This window comes from Hemitrygon akajei, chromosome 24 (genome assembly GCF_048418815.1).
Source record: "Hemitrygon akajei chromosome 24, sHemAka1.3, whole genome shotgun sequence".
NCBI lineage: Eukaryota > Metazoa > Chordata > Chondrichthyes > Myliobatiformes > Dasyatidae > Hemitrygon > Hemitrygon akajei.
In genome coordinates, this window is record NC_133147.1 from 24,543,727 (window position 1) to 24,560,162 (window position 16,436).

The window sequence follows — 16,436 nt, forward strand, 5'->3', positions numbered from 1 at the left end:
ACTGTATTCCTTGGGTTACAACGTAAAAGATTGAGGGGAGATTTGATAGAGGGCTACAAAATTATGAGGGGTATAGGTAGGGTAAATGCAAGCAAGATCTTTTTTTCCACTGAGGATGTATGGGACTGTAACTAGAGGTCATGGGTTAAGGGTGAAAGGCGAAAAGTTTAAGGCGCTCATGAGGGGAACCTTCTTCACTCAGAGGGCCATAAGAGTGTGAAACGAGCTGTCAGCACGAGTGGTACATGCGAGCTCGATTTCAACTCTTACGAGAAGTTTGGATAGCTACATGGATAATAGAGGTATGGAGGTATATGCTCCCGGTACAGATGGGAGAAGGCAGCTTAAATGGGGCGGCGCAGACTAGATGGGCCGAAGGGCCTGTTTCGGAGATGTACTTTTCTATGACCCTACGGCTCTACTTAGGAATCAGAGAAACAGAGCGGAACAGGCCTTCTTGGCCCGCGAATCACGACACCCCGCCCCAGCAACCCACCTATTTCACCCTATCCGAATAACGGGACAATTTATAATAACCAACTAACCTACTAACCGGTACGTCTTTGGACTGTGGGAGGAGGCCGGTAGACCCGGAGGAAACACGCGCGCTCACGGGGAGGGCGGTCAAACGTTCTTACGGGGGGACGCCGTAATTGAGCTCCGAACTCCGATGCCTGAGTTTTAATAGCGTCGCGTTAACCATTATACCTGTTCTTCTCTGACGGTCGTGCTCTTGTCGTGGTGGAGACGCCTGTGAGTGCCTGAGCTTCCGAGAATGATGCCGTCTGGCGCCTCGCTCCTGATAGGGTCACCTATGGCGGTAAGGACCAGGGGACGGTCTAAGAAAGAGCGATCCAACCACGCCCTTCACCGTGGAGCCGAGGAAGATGATGACACATCACAGCGGCAGTGAAGGCGGAGGAAGGCTGCAGAAATGAAGAGTCCTTAGTCGTCTTACATTCCATGCCACTGTACCCTGACCCCGATCTGTCAAGGACCGTGTGCTGGCTACCTCCCACCTTAAACAACATCACGCAAAAACGTTCTCTATTAAGGGAATCCCACCCCACCGCATCGTCCTGACGTCAACGACATTTCCTTCAGTTGTGCTGATCGGTTGTATTTGTGCTTAGCCATAGAGTCATAGAAATGAACAATACCGAAACCAGGCTCTTCGGCCCTTCTAGCCCGTGCGGAACCGTTTAACCTGCCTAGTACCATCGAGCTGCACGGAACCATAGCCCTCCATGCCCCTCCCATCCGAACTTCTCTTAAACGCTGAAGTGGAGCTCGCTTGCCCCACTTGCGTCTCCTCCCCCGCAATCTGTATAGGGTCCGTAACCTCGCTTTTTAAAGACTCTGCCCATTTGCAGAATGAATACAAATGTGGGAAAAAATCGCAACTAGATTAGCGATTATTAGGGATCTCATCGATTGCGTAAGATTGAATGGTCCGAAGATTTACCGAGATGGGCGCTGCCGCAGTAATAATTGGAGGCTGGCGGATGATCGTACAGAGGTTTAAAATGCCACGAGAATGTATATATAAACTGGATGGTCCTTTTCACCTGCGGGGGGAGGTGGTTGTAGAAAGTGAGGGTGTAGGTTTAAGGTGAAAAGGTAAAGTGGCTCTGAGGGGCAAGTTTTCCACACAGAGGGTAGTGGAGATGTGGGACGAGTTGCCAGAGCAGGTGGGTACCATTACAACGCATAAAATGAATCTGCACTGGTGCATGGTTAGGAAGACTCTGGAAGGAAATGCTTTGCAAGGATAAAGACCGGAATCTCGGCTGCATATCTGGCAATGAAGATAATTATGTTCCAGGTAATTGCGTGAGGACACGTGCCGGAATTTGAAGAAGAAATATCCTCAATTATTAGAATTAAAGCTGGGTAAATGGCGATGAAGTATGAAGCAATGTTTGAAAGGGCTGCAAAGAGATGGATAGCAGGTGATCAGCATCGGTGACTCGTTCCCTTCGCCACCGGTGCCACCGTTTCCCAGGGAATCACACACTCGCTTTCCCTGCGCACTCTCTCAGTGCGCCCTGCCCTCCATCGCCGGGTCGTTTTGGATCGCCTGGAGACGCGCGGTATATTTCCATTCCTCGGAGATCACTCCGCCTTCTCGTCCCCGCACTGCCCGGTCTCCGCTCCCGCGCCCTGCACTGTGGATGAGCCTGAGACGGAACTCCCGAGTTTATTAAGGGAAGGAGACATATTACTACAGGTGACGCTTTTGGAAGTATAGGATTGTGCGACTAAAGGGTTCTGAGACTAAATAACCCATTACAGTAGTCTGAAGCTACTAGGTGATATTTGATCTGTTTGAATTGATGTGGATTAATAAAAATGCAGATGTTGGGTAAACATATTGGCTGGTGTATTTTAATCGGAAGTTGCATTTAATTGGCAACAGTTTGGTGACGCTTGGTTTAATCTGCTGCTATTTCTTCTGCAGCACAGAGGTGGGAGAGGGGCTGGAGAGCCGTCCGCTGAATTGTTCTGCGTTTTCCACGACGAACCAATCGGCAACGGGAACCATCGAATTTTGTGTGTTGTGCTTCCATAGGAGACCGGGACCCCTTTGTCCTCGCTGTCCAATCAGAGGTTGAGTGAAAGCCAACGTTCTATTCCCGGGGACCATAAAGGGACCGATTGGCGCCGCGCGCCGCCACTGCGAGAACTGCTCGAGGAAAGCAAAATGGTGGGCGCGCGCGGGAGAAATGTCGTGGGCGCGCGAGTGCGGTGCACCGGGAGCGGGAGCTGGGACCGGGCAGTGAATGTCTGCGGGGGCGAGAAGGCGGAGTGAACCCGGCGATGGCAGGAGGAGAGTGCACTGAGAGAATGCGCAGGGAAATCGGGTCAGTGATTCCCAAATGGCGAACACCGGTGGCGAAGGGAAGGCAGAGTGTGTATGAATTGCAGAGGTGGGTGGGACTGACCTGACACATTGGGCCGCTTCATGGAGTTAATCCTGATTGGATAGAGTTCAGTGCGCGAATGGGGCGAGGGCGCTCAGGACAATGACATCTGGAGATATGTTGGAATTATTCTAGAAATATCGGAGCAAACAGATCGGGAGTGCACTTCTGGAAAACAATTCCCTTTATCTTAATATCACACGGTTGTATGTTGCCTTCCTTGCAGCGCGAGTGTATCTCAATCCACATCGGCCAGGCCGGATGCCAGATCGGCAACGCTTGCTGGGAGCTGTACTGTCTGGAGCATGGCATCCAGCCGGATGGACAGATGCCGAGTGACAAGACCATCGGAGGGGGCGACGATTCCTTCAACACCTTCTTCAGCGAGACGGGGTCGGGCAAGCACGTCCCGCGGGCGGTCTTCATCGACCTGGAGCCCACCGTGGTCGGTAAGGCCAGCGGGCATTGAACTCTGATCTCGCGCGATTTAATAGAGACTGTGTTCAATTCGCCCGTTCTCTACTTCTTCTCTCCCCACACAGATGAGGTCCGGACCGGCACATACCGGCAGCTCTTCCACCCCGAGCAGCTCATCACGGGCAAGGAGGACGCGGCCAATAACTACGCGCGGGGTCACTGTTCCATCGGCAAGGAGATCGTGGACCTAGTCCTGGATCGCACCCGGAAGCTGGTACGTTTCCTAGCGACTACGAATCATCGTCGGGCGCCCCACGCTCACCTCTCCCACTGTATCCCATACCGTATGCGTCACTGAGTTCTGCTTCGCAACCCCAACTCCCAGGCTGGTCCAGGATTCACAATGTCGCAGCTCCCGCTTGCAGAGAAACTCATGGCGCAATCTCCCTTCGCACCGAGAACGGGCGATAAGTTCATCTCTTTTACCTTTTCCTTCCCTTTGAAGACACTCTCAAAAGTCAGCCGCTCTTTAACCCGTTTCCCCTGACCCATTCCGTAGCTATCGGATATATTTCACCTTATGCTCGCCCACACGCCATTCCCCCGTCCATTACTTTCCTCTCGTCCCCTCTCCGCTCAACCAGCTGTATATTCTTTCCCCGCAGGCGGACCAATGCACTGGGCTGCAGGGGTTTCTCATCTTCCACAGTTTCGGGGGCGGCACCGGCTCGGGCTTCACCTCCCTCCTCATGGAGAGACTCTCCGTCGACTACGGAAAGAAATCCAAGCTGGAGTTCGCCGTCTACCCGGCACCCCAGATCTCCACCGCCGTGGTCGAGCCCTACAACTCGGTGCTGGTCACCCACTGCACCCTCGAGCACTCGGACTGCGCCTTCATGGTGGACAATGAGGCCATCTACGACATCTGCCGGCGGAACCTGGACATCGAGCGCCCCACCTACACCAACCTCAACCGGCTCATCGCGCAGTTGGTGTCGTCCATCACGGCGTCGCTGCGCTTCGACGGCGCCCTCAACGTGGACCTGACCGAGTTCCAGACCAACCTGGTGCCCTACCCCCGCATCCACTTCCCGCTGGCCACCTACGCGCCCCTCATCTCGGCCGAGAAGGCTTACCACGAGCAGCTGTCCGTGGCCGAGATCACCAACGCTTGCTTTGAGCCGGCCAACCAGATGGTGAAGTGCGACCCCCGCCAGGGCAAGTACATGGCGTGCTGCATGCTGTACCGCGGAGACGTGGTGCCCAAGGACGTGAACGCCGCCATCGCCACCATCAAGACCAAGCGCTCCATCCAGTTCGTGGACTGGTGTCCGACCGGCTTCAAGGTGAGACCCACCCGCGCCTGAATACATTCGCCATATGCAATTTTCTTCTTTCTGCCCGTGCAGTTTTAAATCGTCCCAGGGAAAGTCAGTGTTCGCTTCACCAATAGGCAGGCACCAACTGGGCAATAGGATATTATGAGGTGGAATGAGTTGGTTGAAATGAGGTTATAATTGATGCAAATTTATCTCCCACAGGTGGGCATTAACTACCAGCCCCCGACCGTGGTGCCCGGCGGCGACCTGGCCAAGGTGCAGCGCGCCGTCTGCATGCTGAGCAACACCACCGCCATCTCCATGGCCTGGACCCGGCTGAACCTCAAGTTCGACAAGATGTACGCCAAGCGGGCCTTCGTCCACTGGTACGTGGGCGAGGGGCTGGAGGAGGGGGAGTTCCAGGACGCGCGGGAGGACATGGCCGCCCTGGAGAAGGATTACCAAGAGGTGGCGGTGGACTCCGCCGAGCTGGACAGAAGAGAGGAAGAGGAAGAATAAGATATAGTAATTTAGAAATTGATGCTTTAATTATGTTCAATATATAGTTATATATAATATCATACTTAAGTTAATAAAAGTGGTTAAGTAATGTTTGTTCCGATTTTTTAATTTGTTGAGTTTGGACAACTCGGGTAAGGTGGTAAAGTGGGTAAAGGTAAATAACAGGAGAAGACGGGAGCTGGGGAGAATGGTCCAAGTTCGCGTCAGATGCACAGTGGCCACTTTATTAGGTACACTTGCTCATCATTGCCAATATCTAATCAGCTAATCACGAGGCAGGAATGCAATACATAAAATCATGGAGCCATTGAGACGTTTTTTTTTAGCAACGACCAATCGGAGATCGGCAGCTCACTCGGGTTTGCGATGGAGTTGAAAGGGCAGCGACTCGCGGTAGTTTTGTCCAGCAGCCAATCAGCGTTCAGGATTGTTCGGCAACAACAAATTAAAATCCGGCAGGGGCTAGCGGAGCTGTTATCGTGGGAGTGGATGCAGAGTGGGGATCTAGAGGCTTTAGCTGTTCGAGGCTTCAGTGAGAAGCTTGATTGAGAGATAGCGAAAAGCTGTGGGTAGATTTTAACCCCTCCCCCCACAGGTTTTGAAATTGTTCTTCCTTCTCGATAGTTGAATGCTTCTGTTGCGGTATGTGGGAGGCAGGGAGACCTCCAGTTTCCCTGACGATTATATCTACGAGAAGTCCATCTAGCATCAGCTTCTAATACTCCGCGCTAAGGAGTTGGAGCTGGAGCTGATGAAATCCGGACCATTCGGGAGGCTGAAGGAGTGAGTGACAGATTCATTTTTCCAAAAATATACTTTATTCATAAATATTACAAAATAAAATTATTACAAAAAACATTTGTTGACTCTGAGTCCTTATTCAGAAAATAAAGTTATTTACAATAAATCATGCGTTGACTCTCAATGCTTAGTCAAGAATAAAAAAATATTTACAATAAGCTAGTGGTTGACTCATTCCTTAACCAGCTATGCCTTTCTACACTTTCAGCCACTCATTTGGCGTTATGTTGGTTCACCTTTCCACACCATTGTTGAGGGGTATACTCCCCGCCATCCGACCCGTCCCACTCCCGCAGGAGACGAACCTTAAACTGTTGTTCTTCCCCACCGGGCCTTTGCAGTGGCTGTAGCAACTTTGAGTGCACCCCTCAGCACATACTCCTGCAGGCGAGAACGTTCCAGCCGGTAGCAGTCAGCCACGGTCATCTCCACGTGCTGGCAGACCATCAAGTTTCGGGCCGACCAAAGAGCGTCCTTCACCGAGTCGATGATCTGCCAGCAGCACCGGATGTTGGTCTCCGTGTGTGCCCCCGGTAGTCCAGAAATCAGGGAGTCCTCGGTTACGCAGCTGCTGGGGACGAATCTCGACACTGTCCCTTTCATCCCCCTCCACACCTTCTCCGTGAATCCACAGTGTGCAAAGAGGTGGGTCACCAACTCCGCCTCACTGCAGTCCTCCCGTGGGCAGCGGGGCGTGGGGACGACGTCCCGGGCGTACAGGAGGGATCTGACTGGGAGGGCCCCTCTCACCGCCAGCCAGGAGAGATCTTGGTGCCTGTTGGTGAGGTCTGGCGATGAGGCATTTTGCCAGATGAGCTGGACGGTCTGCTCAGGGAACCACCCCACTGAGTCCATCTCGTCCTTCTCTTGCAGCGCCTGTAGGACATTAAGTGACGACCACCGCCTGATGGAACTGTGGTCAAAGGCGTTGACCTGGAGGAACTTTTCTGCGAAGGGCAGGTATGGCGGCAACGACCGGCTGACAGGGGTGCTGCGCGGGAACGGTGCCAGTCCCATCCAGACAGGTAGAACCTGGGCACACAGTGGTATTTAGTGCCTACGTATCTGGGATCCACACACGAAGCTGTCCATCGGGTGAGGGCGACATTGGGGACCTTTTTGCCCCCATTGTCCAGGAACTTGTGTATATAGAGCATATAGGGAGGCAGTTACACCCAAGGTACCGGAAAACTGGGTGACTGCCAGGAAGGGGAAAGGCTTTAAACGGCCAGTGCAGAGTAACCTTTGTGGCCATTCCGCTCAACAACAGGTATAGTACTTTGGATGCCGCAGCAGAGGAAAGTCGCAGCGGTCGGGTCTCTGGCACTGGGCCTGGCTCTGTGATTCAGGAGGCAAGGGGGGGAAGAGGCGAGTTGATGATCATAGGACATTTATTAGTTAGGGGAACAGAAAGGGGGATACCGTCGATGGGATTGAGATTCCGGGATCGTGGATTGCCTCCCAGTGCTAAGGACGGGGCATCTCGGCATTCTTTAGTGGGAGGGTGAGAAGCCAGAAGACGTGGTCCATGTAGTCACCAATGACATAGGTAGGAAGAGTCATGAGGTTCTGCAAAGTGAGTTCCGGGAGTTGGGTGCTAAGGGCAGGATCTCCAGGGTTGTAATCTCAGGATTGCTACCCGTGCCATGTGCTAGTGAGGCTGGAACTGGAAAGATTATACAGTTAATAGGTGGCTAAAGAGTTGCCTTGCGGGGGGGGGGGGGGGGGGGGGGGATAAGGATTTTGGATCATTAAGCTGTCTTCCAGTGAAGGCAGGAGCTGGAGGGGATGGTTTGCACCTGAACTGGAACAGGGACTAATGTAGTGTAGGCCTCCGTTAGACTTGATGGACCATGGATTTGCACCTTGGAAAGTTCCCAGGGTGCAAGCCTGGGCAAACAGGACTAATATCCTAGCGGTGAACGGGGGGGGGGGGGGGGGGAGGGCGTGGGAGGGTGGCGAACGGGGAGGAGTGGTTTCAATTGGAGTTGCAGCGGGATGGGAACCAGAGGGCCAGAGCGGAGAAGTTGTGGAGACAGGTGTTGTTCAGACCTCAGACAAAGTTTGGAATCAAAAGGTTGAGCATGGTGCAACTTTGACAAGGTCCCGCATGGGAGGTTAGTTAGGAAGATTCAGTCGCTAGGTATACATGGTGAGGTAGTAAATTGGATTAGACATTACATGAGGCGGCGCGGCACGGCAGCAGCGGCCTTTCAGACCGGGTGTTAATTTAATTTTCTATTTTAAGTTTGATGCACAATTTTCGATTAGGGCGCATGGATAACAGAGCGGCTATCTACCATCGCCAGATACAATACAGAGATCGCCCAAAAACAAACCTCCACAAAGATCTGCTGGCTGAATTACGCGACGCCGGCTTGCTGAGGGGAACGGGCCTACAATCCTCGGACTTGCCTGATGCTGGGAGCCGGAGATGGAGACGTCGAAAGCGATGTGCGAGGAAGCTTGAAGCGAGGCAAACGGGCAGGGGTTCGTGCCGGGCTCAAAGCAAACCCTAGCCGGCCGGCTCTCCCGCCCATTCTGCTCTCCAATGTCCGCTCCCTGGATAATAAAATGGACTACATTCGACTCCAACGTAATACTCGGCGGGAGCACAGAGTTTGCTCCGCGTTTGTCTTCACAGAGACATGGCTCACTGATGGGATTTCGGACGCTGCCATCCAGCTAGACGGGCTAGCTTTGTTTCGTTCGGACAGAGATGCAGCTGTCTCCGGTAAGGCTCGCTATGGCGGTGTCTGTGTTTACATCGACACCAAATGGTGTAGGAACTCTGTGCTGGTTTCCAGACACTGCTCATCGCTAGTTGAGTTTGTGGCAGTTCTATGCAGACTATTTTATTTGCCACGGGAATTCACCTCTGTCCTTATATTCGGTGTCTACATTCCCCCCAGCGCTAATGCTAAGGAGGCGCTCTGTGAACTGTACGGGGCTATTAGCGAACTGCAGAACGCACATCCTGATGGTCTGTTTATTGTCGTCGGTGATTTTAACCACGCGAACCTTAAGTCAGTGCTCCCCAAATTCCATCAGTATGTGGAATTTGCAACGAAAGGGGAGAACGCATTGGACCTGGTTTACACGAACATTCCCGACGCGTACCGGGCAGAGCCTGGCCCCCACCTCAGATACTCAGACCACATCTCTGTTATGCTAATCCCAGCATACAGACCGCTCGCCAGACGCTCCAGACCAGTTCAGAAGCAGGTGAAAACCTGGCCAGCAGGAGCCATCTCTGCTCTTCAAGGCTGCTTTGAGCACACTGACTGGCACATGTTCAGGGAGGCTGCAACCGATGGCGACGCTACCAACTTAGAGGAGTACACAGCATCAGTGACCAGCTACATCAGCAAGTGCATTGATGATGTTACTCTGTCCAAGACCATCACTATACGTGCCAACCAGAAGCCATGGATGACCGCAGAGGTGCGTGCGCTGCTGAGGTCCCGCGACTCAGTCTTCAGATCAGGCGACAAGGCAGCTTTAACAACAGCAAGGGCCAAACTGTCCCGAGCCATCAGAGGGGCAAAGCGTGCACACGCCCAGCTAATCCACAGTTACCTCCAGGACAGCGGTGACACGTGGCGCATGTGGAAGGGCATCCAGGACATCACCAATTACAAGACAACATCACCTGACTGTGCAGGTGACGCCTCCCTTCCAAATGCGCTGAATAACTTCTACGCCCGGTTTGAGGCGGAAAATGACGTGGCGGCGAGGAAGTCCACCCCTCCTACGAATGACCAGGTGCTGTGTCTCTCCGTGGCCGACGTGAGAAGAACCCTGTATAGGGTCAACCCACGGAAGGCTGCTGGACCAGACAACATCCCTGGTAGCGTGCTCAGAGGATGTGCAGACCAGCTAGCAGATGTTCTCACTGACATCTTCAACATCTTCCTGAGCAGCGCCACCATTCCAAAGTGCTTCAAGGCCGCCACCATCGTCCCCGTGCTGAAGAAGTCTTCAGTGTCCTGCCTAAATGACTACCGTCCCGTTGCACTTACATCCATCATCATGAAGTGTTTCGAGAGGCTCGGCATGAGGCATATCAAGATCCTGCTGCCCCCCTCACTGGACCCGCAGCAGTTTGCGTACCGTCCCAACCGCTCAACAGATGACGCCATTGCCACCACCCTCCACCTGGCCCTAACCCACCTGGACAAAAAAAGAATAAATAAATAAATAGCTTCCAAATTAGTAAACCTTATTCTGCCTCTTCCCCTTTTCCTGTCGAGTTCGGCGGAGTCCACCGCCACCTTTTGGCAATCCTTCGCCAGCGAGGCCATGTCCTCCCGCGCGTCCTGGAACTCCCCCTCCTCCAGCCCCTCGCCCACGTACCAGTGGACGAAGGCCCGCTTGGCGTACATCTTGTCGAACCTGAGGTTCAGCCGGGCCCAGGCCATGGAGATGGCGGTGGTGTTGCTCAGCATGCAGACGGCGCGCTGCACCCTGGCCGGGTCGCCGCCGAGTACCACGATAGGTGGCTCACAGTTGATGCCCAACAGTGGGAGACAAACTTGCATCAATTATAACCTCATCAGGCTGAGTGCTGCCGGATGGCACATTCTCGCCTGCAGGAATACCTGCTGAGGGGTGCACTCAAGCTTGGTGCCGCCACTGCGAAGGCCCGTTGGGGAAGGACCACAGTTTAAGGTTCGTCACCCGCGGGAGTGGGAGGGGTCGCGTGGGGAGGAGAATACCCCTCATCAGCGGTGTGGATAGATGAGTCAACATGGTGCCCCAGGAGTGGCTGGAAATATATAGACCGTAAAGGAACTTCGGCAAAGGAATGAGTGTCAACGCCTGGACGTTTATCGTTAATAATTTTTATTTTATTGTAAATAAGTCTTTAATCCTTGCCTAAAGTTTGAGAGTCAATGTTTTATTGTAAACATCTTTAGTCTGAATAGGAGCAGAGGGTCAACGCATAATTTATTGTAAACAACTTTATTTATTATATAAGGACTCAGATTTGAATGGGTTTTAATTATAACCTTATTCCAACCAACTCATTCCACCTCATAATACTCGATTGCTCAGTTGGCGCCTTTCTATTCGAGCAATGACGATAATTTGCTGACTATCCCGAAGTAAGTTTAAAACTTCTGCTCAATCGGCAAACCTGAGTGAGTTGTCGATCTCCGATTGGTCGCAGCCAAAAAAAAAAAACAACGTCTCAATGGCTCTGTGCTATTATGCATTGCATTTCTGCCTCGTGATTGGCTCATTAGATATTTGCAAAGACGAGCAAGTGCATCCAATAAAGTGGCCAATGTGCATCTGACACAAACTTGCGCCACTAATGGCCGCACCTAGTCCATTCTGCCCAGCTCCCGTCTCCTCCTGTTATATGCCTTTACTCATTTCACCACCCTTCCCCGAGTTTCCCCAAACTTGTGGTGACCCAACAAATAAAAAAATCAGAACAGACATTGCTTAAATACTTTAATTATCTTAAATATGATGCGATAAATAACAATATATTGAATATAATTGAACTGTCAATTTCTAAATTACTAAATCTTATTCTTCCTCTTCCTCTCTTTTGTCCAGCTCGGCGGAGTCCACCGCCACCTCTTGGTAATCCTTCTCCAGGGCGGCCATGTCCTCCCGCGCGTCCTGGAACTCCCCCTCCTCCAGCCCCTCGCCCACGTACCAGTGGACGAAGGCCCGCTTGGCGTACATCTTGTCGAACTTGAGGTTCAACCGGGTCCAGGCCATGGAGACGGCGGTGGTGTTGCTCAGCATGCAGACGGCGCGCTGCACCTTGGCCAGGTCGCCGCCGGGCACCACGGTCGGGGGCTGGTAGTTGATGCCCACCTGTGGGAGATAAATTTGCATCAATTATAACCTCATTTCAACCAACTCATTCCACCTCATAATATCCTATTGCCCAGTTGGTGCCTGCCTATTGGTGAAGCGAACACTGACTTTCCCTGGGACGATTTAAAACTGCACGGGCAGAAAGAAGAAAATTGCATATGGCGAATGTATTCAGGCGCGGGTGGGTCTCACCTTGAAGCCGGTCGGACACCAGTCCACGAACTGGATGGAGCGCTTGGTCTTGATGGTGGCGATGGCGGCGTTCACGTCCTTGGGCACCACGTCTCCGCGGTACAGCATGCAGCACGCCATGTACTTGCCCTGGCGGGGGTCGCACTTCACCATCTGGTTGGCCGGCTCAAAGCAAGCGTTGGTGATCTCGGCCACGGACAGCTGCTCGTGGTAAGCCTTCTCGGCCGAGATGAGGGGCGCGTAGGTGGCCAGCGGGAAGTGGATGCGGGGGTAGGGCACCAGGTTGGTCTGGAACTCGGTCAGGTCCACGTTGAGGGCTCCGTCGAAGCGCAGCGACGCCGTGATGGACGACACCAACTGCGCGATGAGCCGGTTGAGGTTGGTGTAGGTGGGGCGCTCGATGTCCAGGTTCCGCCGGCAGATGTCGTAGATGGCCTCATTGTCCACCATGAAGGCGCAGTCCGAGTGCTCGAGGGTGCAGTGGGTGACCAGCACCGAGTTGTAGGGCTCGACCACGGCGGTGGAGATCTGGGGGTGCCGGGTAGATGGCGAACTCCAGCTTGGATTTCTTTCCGTAGTCGACGGAGAGTCTCTCCATGAGGAGGGAGGTGAAGCCCGAGCCGGTGCCGCCCCCGAAACTGTGGAAGATGAGAAACCCCTGCAGCCCCGTGCACTGGTCCGCCTGCGGGGAAAGAGATGTGAGCGTGAGGTAACTCTGCTGTTCTCCGTTCGGAATGGGAGAGGTTAGTGGGACAGGTGTGGATTGGGTTCAACACTGGCCAATGGGAAACGCTTACAATTCGCTGACGGGCACCAACCCACAACCTACCAGCTTCCGGATGCGATCCAGAACCAGGTCCACGATCTCCTTGCCGATGGAACAGTGGCCCCGCGCGTAGTTATTGGCCGCGTCCTCCTTGCCCGTGATGAGCTGCTCGGGGTGGAAGAGCTGCCGGTAGGTGCCGGTCCGGACCTCATCTGTGTGGGGAGAGAGGAAGTCGAGAACTGGCGAATTGAACACAGTCTCTATTAAATCGCGCGAGATCAAAGTTCAATGCCCGCTGGCCTTACCGACCACGGTGGGCTCCAGGTCGATGAAGACCGCCCGCGGGACGTGCTTGCCCGACCCCGTCTCGCTGAAGAAGGTGTTGAAGGAATCGTCGCCCCCTCCGATAGTCTTGTCACTCGGCATCTGTCCATCCGGCTGGATGCCGTGTTCCAGACAGTACAGCTCCCAGCAAGCGTTGCCGATCTGGCATCCGGCCTGGCCGATGTGGATTGAGATACACTCGCGCTGCAGGGAGGGCAACATACGGTTAGGTATTAAGAAGCAAGGGAATTGTTTTCCAGAAGTTTAGTCGCGATCCGTTTGCTCCGAGGTTTGCGAAACAATTTCTATATACAGTATCTCCAGATGCCCCTGTCCAGACCGCCCTCTCTCCATCCAATCGGGATTAGTTCAATGGCTCGTCCAAAGATGCAACAATTCAGGTTCATTCTACCCACCTCTGCAATTCCCACATTCTACTTTCTATTCGCCGACCGAAGCTCTCACGTCCCTGGGAATCACACGTTCCCGCGCATTTTCTCATTGCACCCTCCCCTCCCGTCATCGGGTTACTTTGATTCTCCCGGAGTTTGCAGACATGCGGCACATTTCCCTTCCCCGGGGTTCACTCCGGCCTCTCGTCGCCGCAGACGTTCACTACCCGCGTTCGCGCGCCCCCGACTCTTCCTCCAAGCGCTCACCATTTTGCACTCCTCGAGAAGTTCCCGCGCTGGCCACGTGCGGAGCCAATCGGTCCCTTTATAGTACCCGGGAATAGAATGTTGGCGATCGATGGAACTCTGATTGGACAGCGAGGACAAAGGTCCCCGGTCGCCGTGGAAAGCACAACACACAAGATTCGATGGTGCTTGCTGCTGATTGGTCCGTTGAGGGAAACGCAGTTCAATCGGCCCGTCCGACCTCTCTCAGATTCCAGCCCCTCCGCCATCTCAGTGTCCCTGGAAAAACAGTCCCAAATTAAATCAAGCGTAATCAAACTGTTGTCAATTAAATGCAACACCCGATAAAACACACCAGGCAAAGTTATTGCACATCATCATCTTTATTAATCCACATCCACTCAAGCAGATCAAACCATGTAGTTTCGAGCTAATTGATTATTTGGTCTCAGAATCCCTTAATCGCGCAATCTTTTACCAAAGACGTTCCCCGACTCGAGCTCGGATTGGCGATTTGTCTGAATCAATGCATCAGGCTCGTCTTCACTATTTGTCCTCCGGAGTCACCGCTGCTGGTCACCTACTAAGGAACCTGTTTGCCAAGTCTTGGCGTTCCTTCCAAACGCTGCTTCTTTTTTCCCCTCACCATTTATGCAGCTGGAATTGCAATTCCAGATTCCAGCCACGATTACTTCTGAATTTTTACCACTTCCTCTGGCAGCTCACGCCGTACACTCCCTGCTTCCTGTGCGAATAATCTTCCCCTCGGTTCCTCTTTAAATCATGAACGCAAGAGATTCTGCAGATACTGGAAATGCCGCGCACCACGCACAAAATGTTGAAGGATCTCAGCAGGTCAGGCAGCATCTATGGAGAAGAATAAACACACGACGGTTTGGAAGGGACGGGAAAGAAGCCAGGATAAAAATGTGGACGGAAGAGGGAGGAGTAAAATCTGGCAGGTGATTGGTGGAGGAGGAGATGAAGTGAGAGGCTGGCAGGTGATTGGTGGGAAAGGTAAAGGGCTGAAGAAGAAGGAATCTAAAGTGGAGGAGAGTGGTGCATAGAAAGGAAGGAAGAGAGGCACTGGAGGGAGGCAACTGGCAGCTGAGGAGAAGAGGTAAGAGGAAAGTCAGGGTGGGGAACGAACGCAAAGGGAAAGGGGATGGAGGAGAAATTATTGGAAGTTGGAGAAATCGACGTCACGCCGTCAGGTTGGAGGCTACCCTGACGGAATATGAGGTGTTGCGCCTCCAACCTGAGAGTGACCTCATCGTCGCAGCAGAGGAGACCGTGGAACATCGTGTCGGAATAGGAATGGGGATTCGAATCGAAGTAGTGGATCCTGGTTGTTGGGACGGAGCCAAGATGCTGGAACAGTCTACGTCGGGTCTCACCGATAAAGAGGAGGCCGCGCTAGGAGCACCAGATACTGTGCAAAGGCCTTAGGCACACATATGTAGCTACCATACCTAAGACCTTTGGCTCAGCACTGAAGCAATTTTATGTATTGCAGTTTACTTCCGCCGCAAAAATAAAATAAAAACAAATTTCATGCCACAAGAGAAAATCTGCAGATACTGGAAATCCAAGCAACACACACAAAATGCTGGAGGAACTCAGCAGGCCAGGCAGCATCTTTGGAAATAAAAAGTACAGTCGATATTTCGGGCCGTGACCCTTCGCAGGACTGGAGAGAGAGAGAGAAAAAAAAGATGAGTAGATTTAAAAGGTGGGGGAGGGGAGACAGAAACACAAGGTGACAGGTGAAACCGGGAGGGGAAGTGAAACAAAGAGCTGGGAAGTTGATTGGTGGAGATAAAGGACTGGAGAAGGGAGAGTCCGATAGGAGAGAACAGAGGTCGTTTGGCCGAGCACCTACGCTTCGCCAGAAGAAGCGGGATCTCCCGGTGACCACCCATTTTAATTCCACTTCCCATCCCATATGTTGATAGATTGGAGCGACTGGGCTTGTATACACTGGAATTTAGAAGGATGAGAGGGGATCTGATTGAAACATATAAGATTATTAAGGGATTGGACACACTGGAGGCAGGAAGCATGTTCCCGCTGATGGGTGAGTCCAGAACTAGAGGCCACAGTTTAAGAATAAGGGGTAGGCCATTTAGAACAGAGATGCGGAAAAACCTTTTCACCCAGAGGGTGGTGGATATGTGGAATGCTCTGCCCCAGAAGGCAGTGGAGGCCAAGTCTCTGGATGCATTCAAGAGAGAGTTAGATAGAACTCTTATAGATAGCGGGGTCAAGGGATATGGGAGAGGGCAGGAACGGGGTATTGATTGTGTATGATCAGCCATGATCACAGTGGCGGTGCTAGCTAGAAGGGCAGAATGGCCTACTCCTGCACCTACTGTCTATTGTCTGTTGTCATTCCGATATGTCAACGTCTACTGTCGCGATGAGGCCACACTCAGGTTGATGGAACAACGGCTTATATTCCATCTGGGTGTCCAACTTGATGGCATGAACATCGATTTCTGAACTTCCTTTAATGTCGCCCGTTCAACTTTCCCCATCCTCTTTTCCCTCTCTACCTTATCTCGCCTGCCCACCACATCCCTCTGGTGCCCCCTCTTTTCTTTTCTTTTCTTTCTTCCATGACTTTCTCTCTCCTATTGGACTCCCCCTTCTCCCCCTTCTATTTCACTAGGCAACTTCCCAGCTCTTTACC

General features: G+C 52.7%; 1 protein-coding gene and 1 pseudogene across 1 annotated transcript; one reads left to right on the plus strand and one right to left on the minus strand.

Annotated features, from left to right (window-relative positions):
- Positions 1 to 3,237: 3,237 nt before the first annotated feature.
- Positions 3,238 to 5,179, plus strand: LOC140715977 (tubulin alpha-1B chain-like). The gene is made up of 4 exons (XM_073028599.1): positions 3,238 to 3,373; positions 3,467 to 3,615; positions 4,007 to 4,687; positions 4,883 to 5,179. Exons 1-4 carry the CDS (start codon positions 3,253 to 3,255, stop codon positions 5,177 to 5,179), a joined length of 1,248 nt encoding a protein of 415 aa, XP_072884700.1. The 5' UTR covers positions 3,238 to 3,252.
- Positions 5,180 to 11,524: 6,345 nt separating this feature from the next.
- LOC140715978 (tubulin alpha-1B chain-like) lies at positions 11,525 to 13,223 on the minus strand (annotated as a pseudogene).
- Positions 13,224 to 16,436: the final 3,213 nt, after the last annotated feature.

Excerpts from the sequence above, each read along its gene's own strand:
- LOC140715977 (XM_073028599.1), top strand. The coding sequence starts at position 3,253 with ATGCCGAGTGACAAGACCATCGGAGGGGGCGACGATTCCTTCAACACC. Across the intron at positions 3,374-3,466 it reads CCTGGAGCCCACCGTGGTCG|ATGAGGTCCGGACCGGCACA; the intron begins GTAAGGCCAGCG and ends CTCCCCACACAG. Across the intron at positions 3,616-4,006 it reads TGGATCGCACCCGGAAGCTG|GCGGACCAATGCACTGGGCT; the intron begins GTACGTTTCCTA and ends CTTTCCCCGCAG.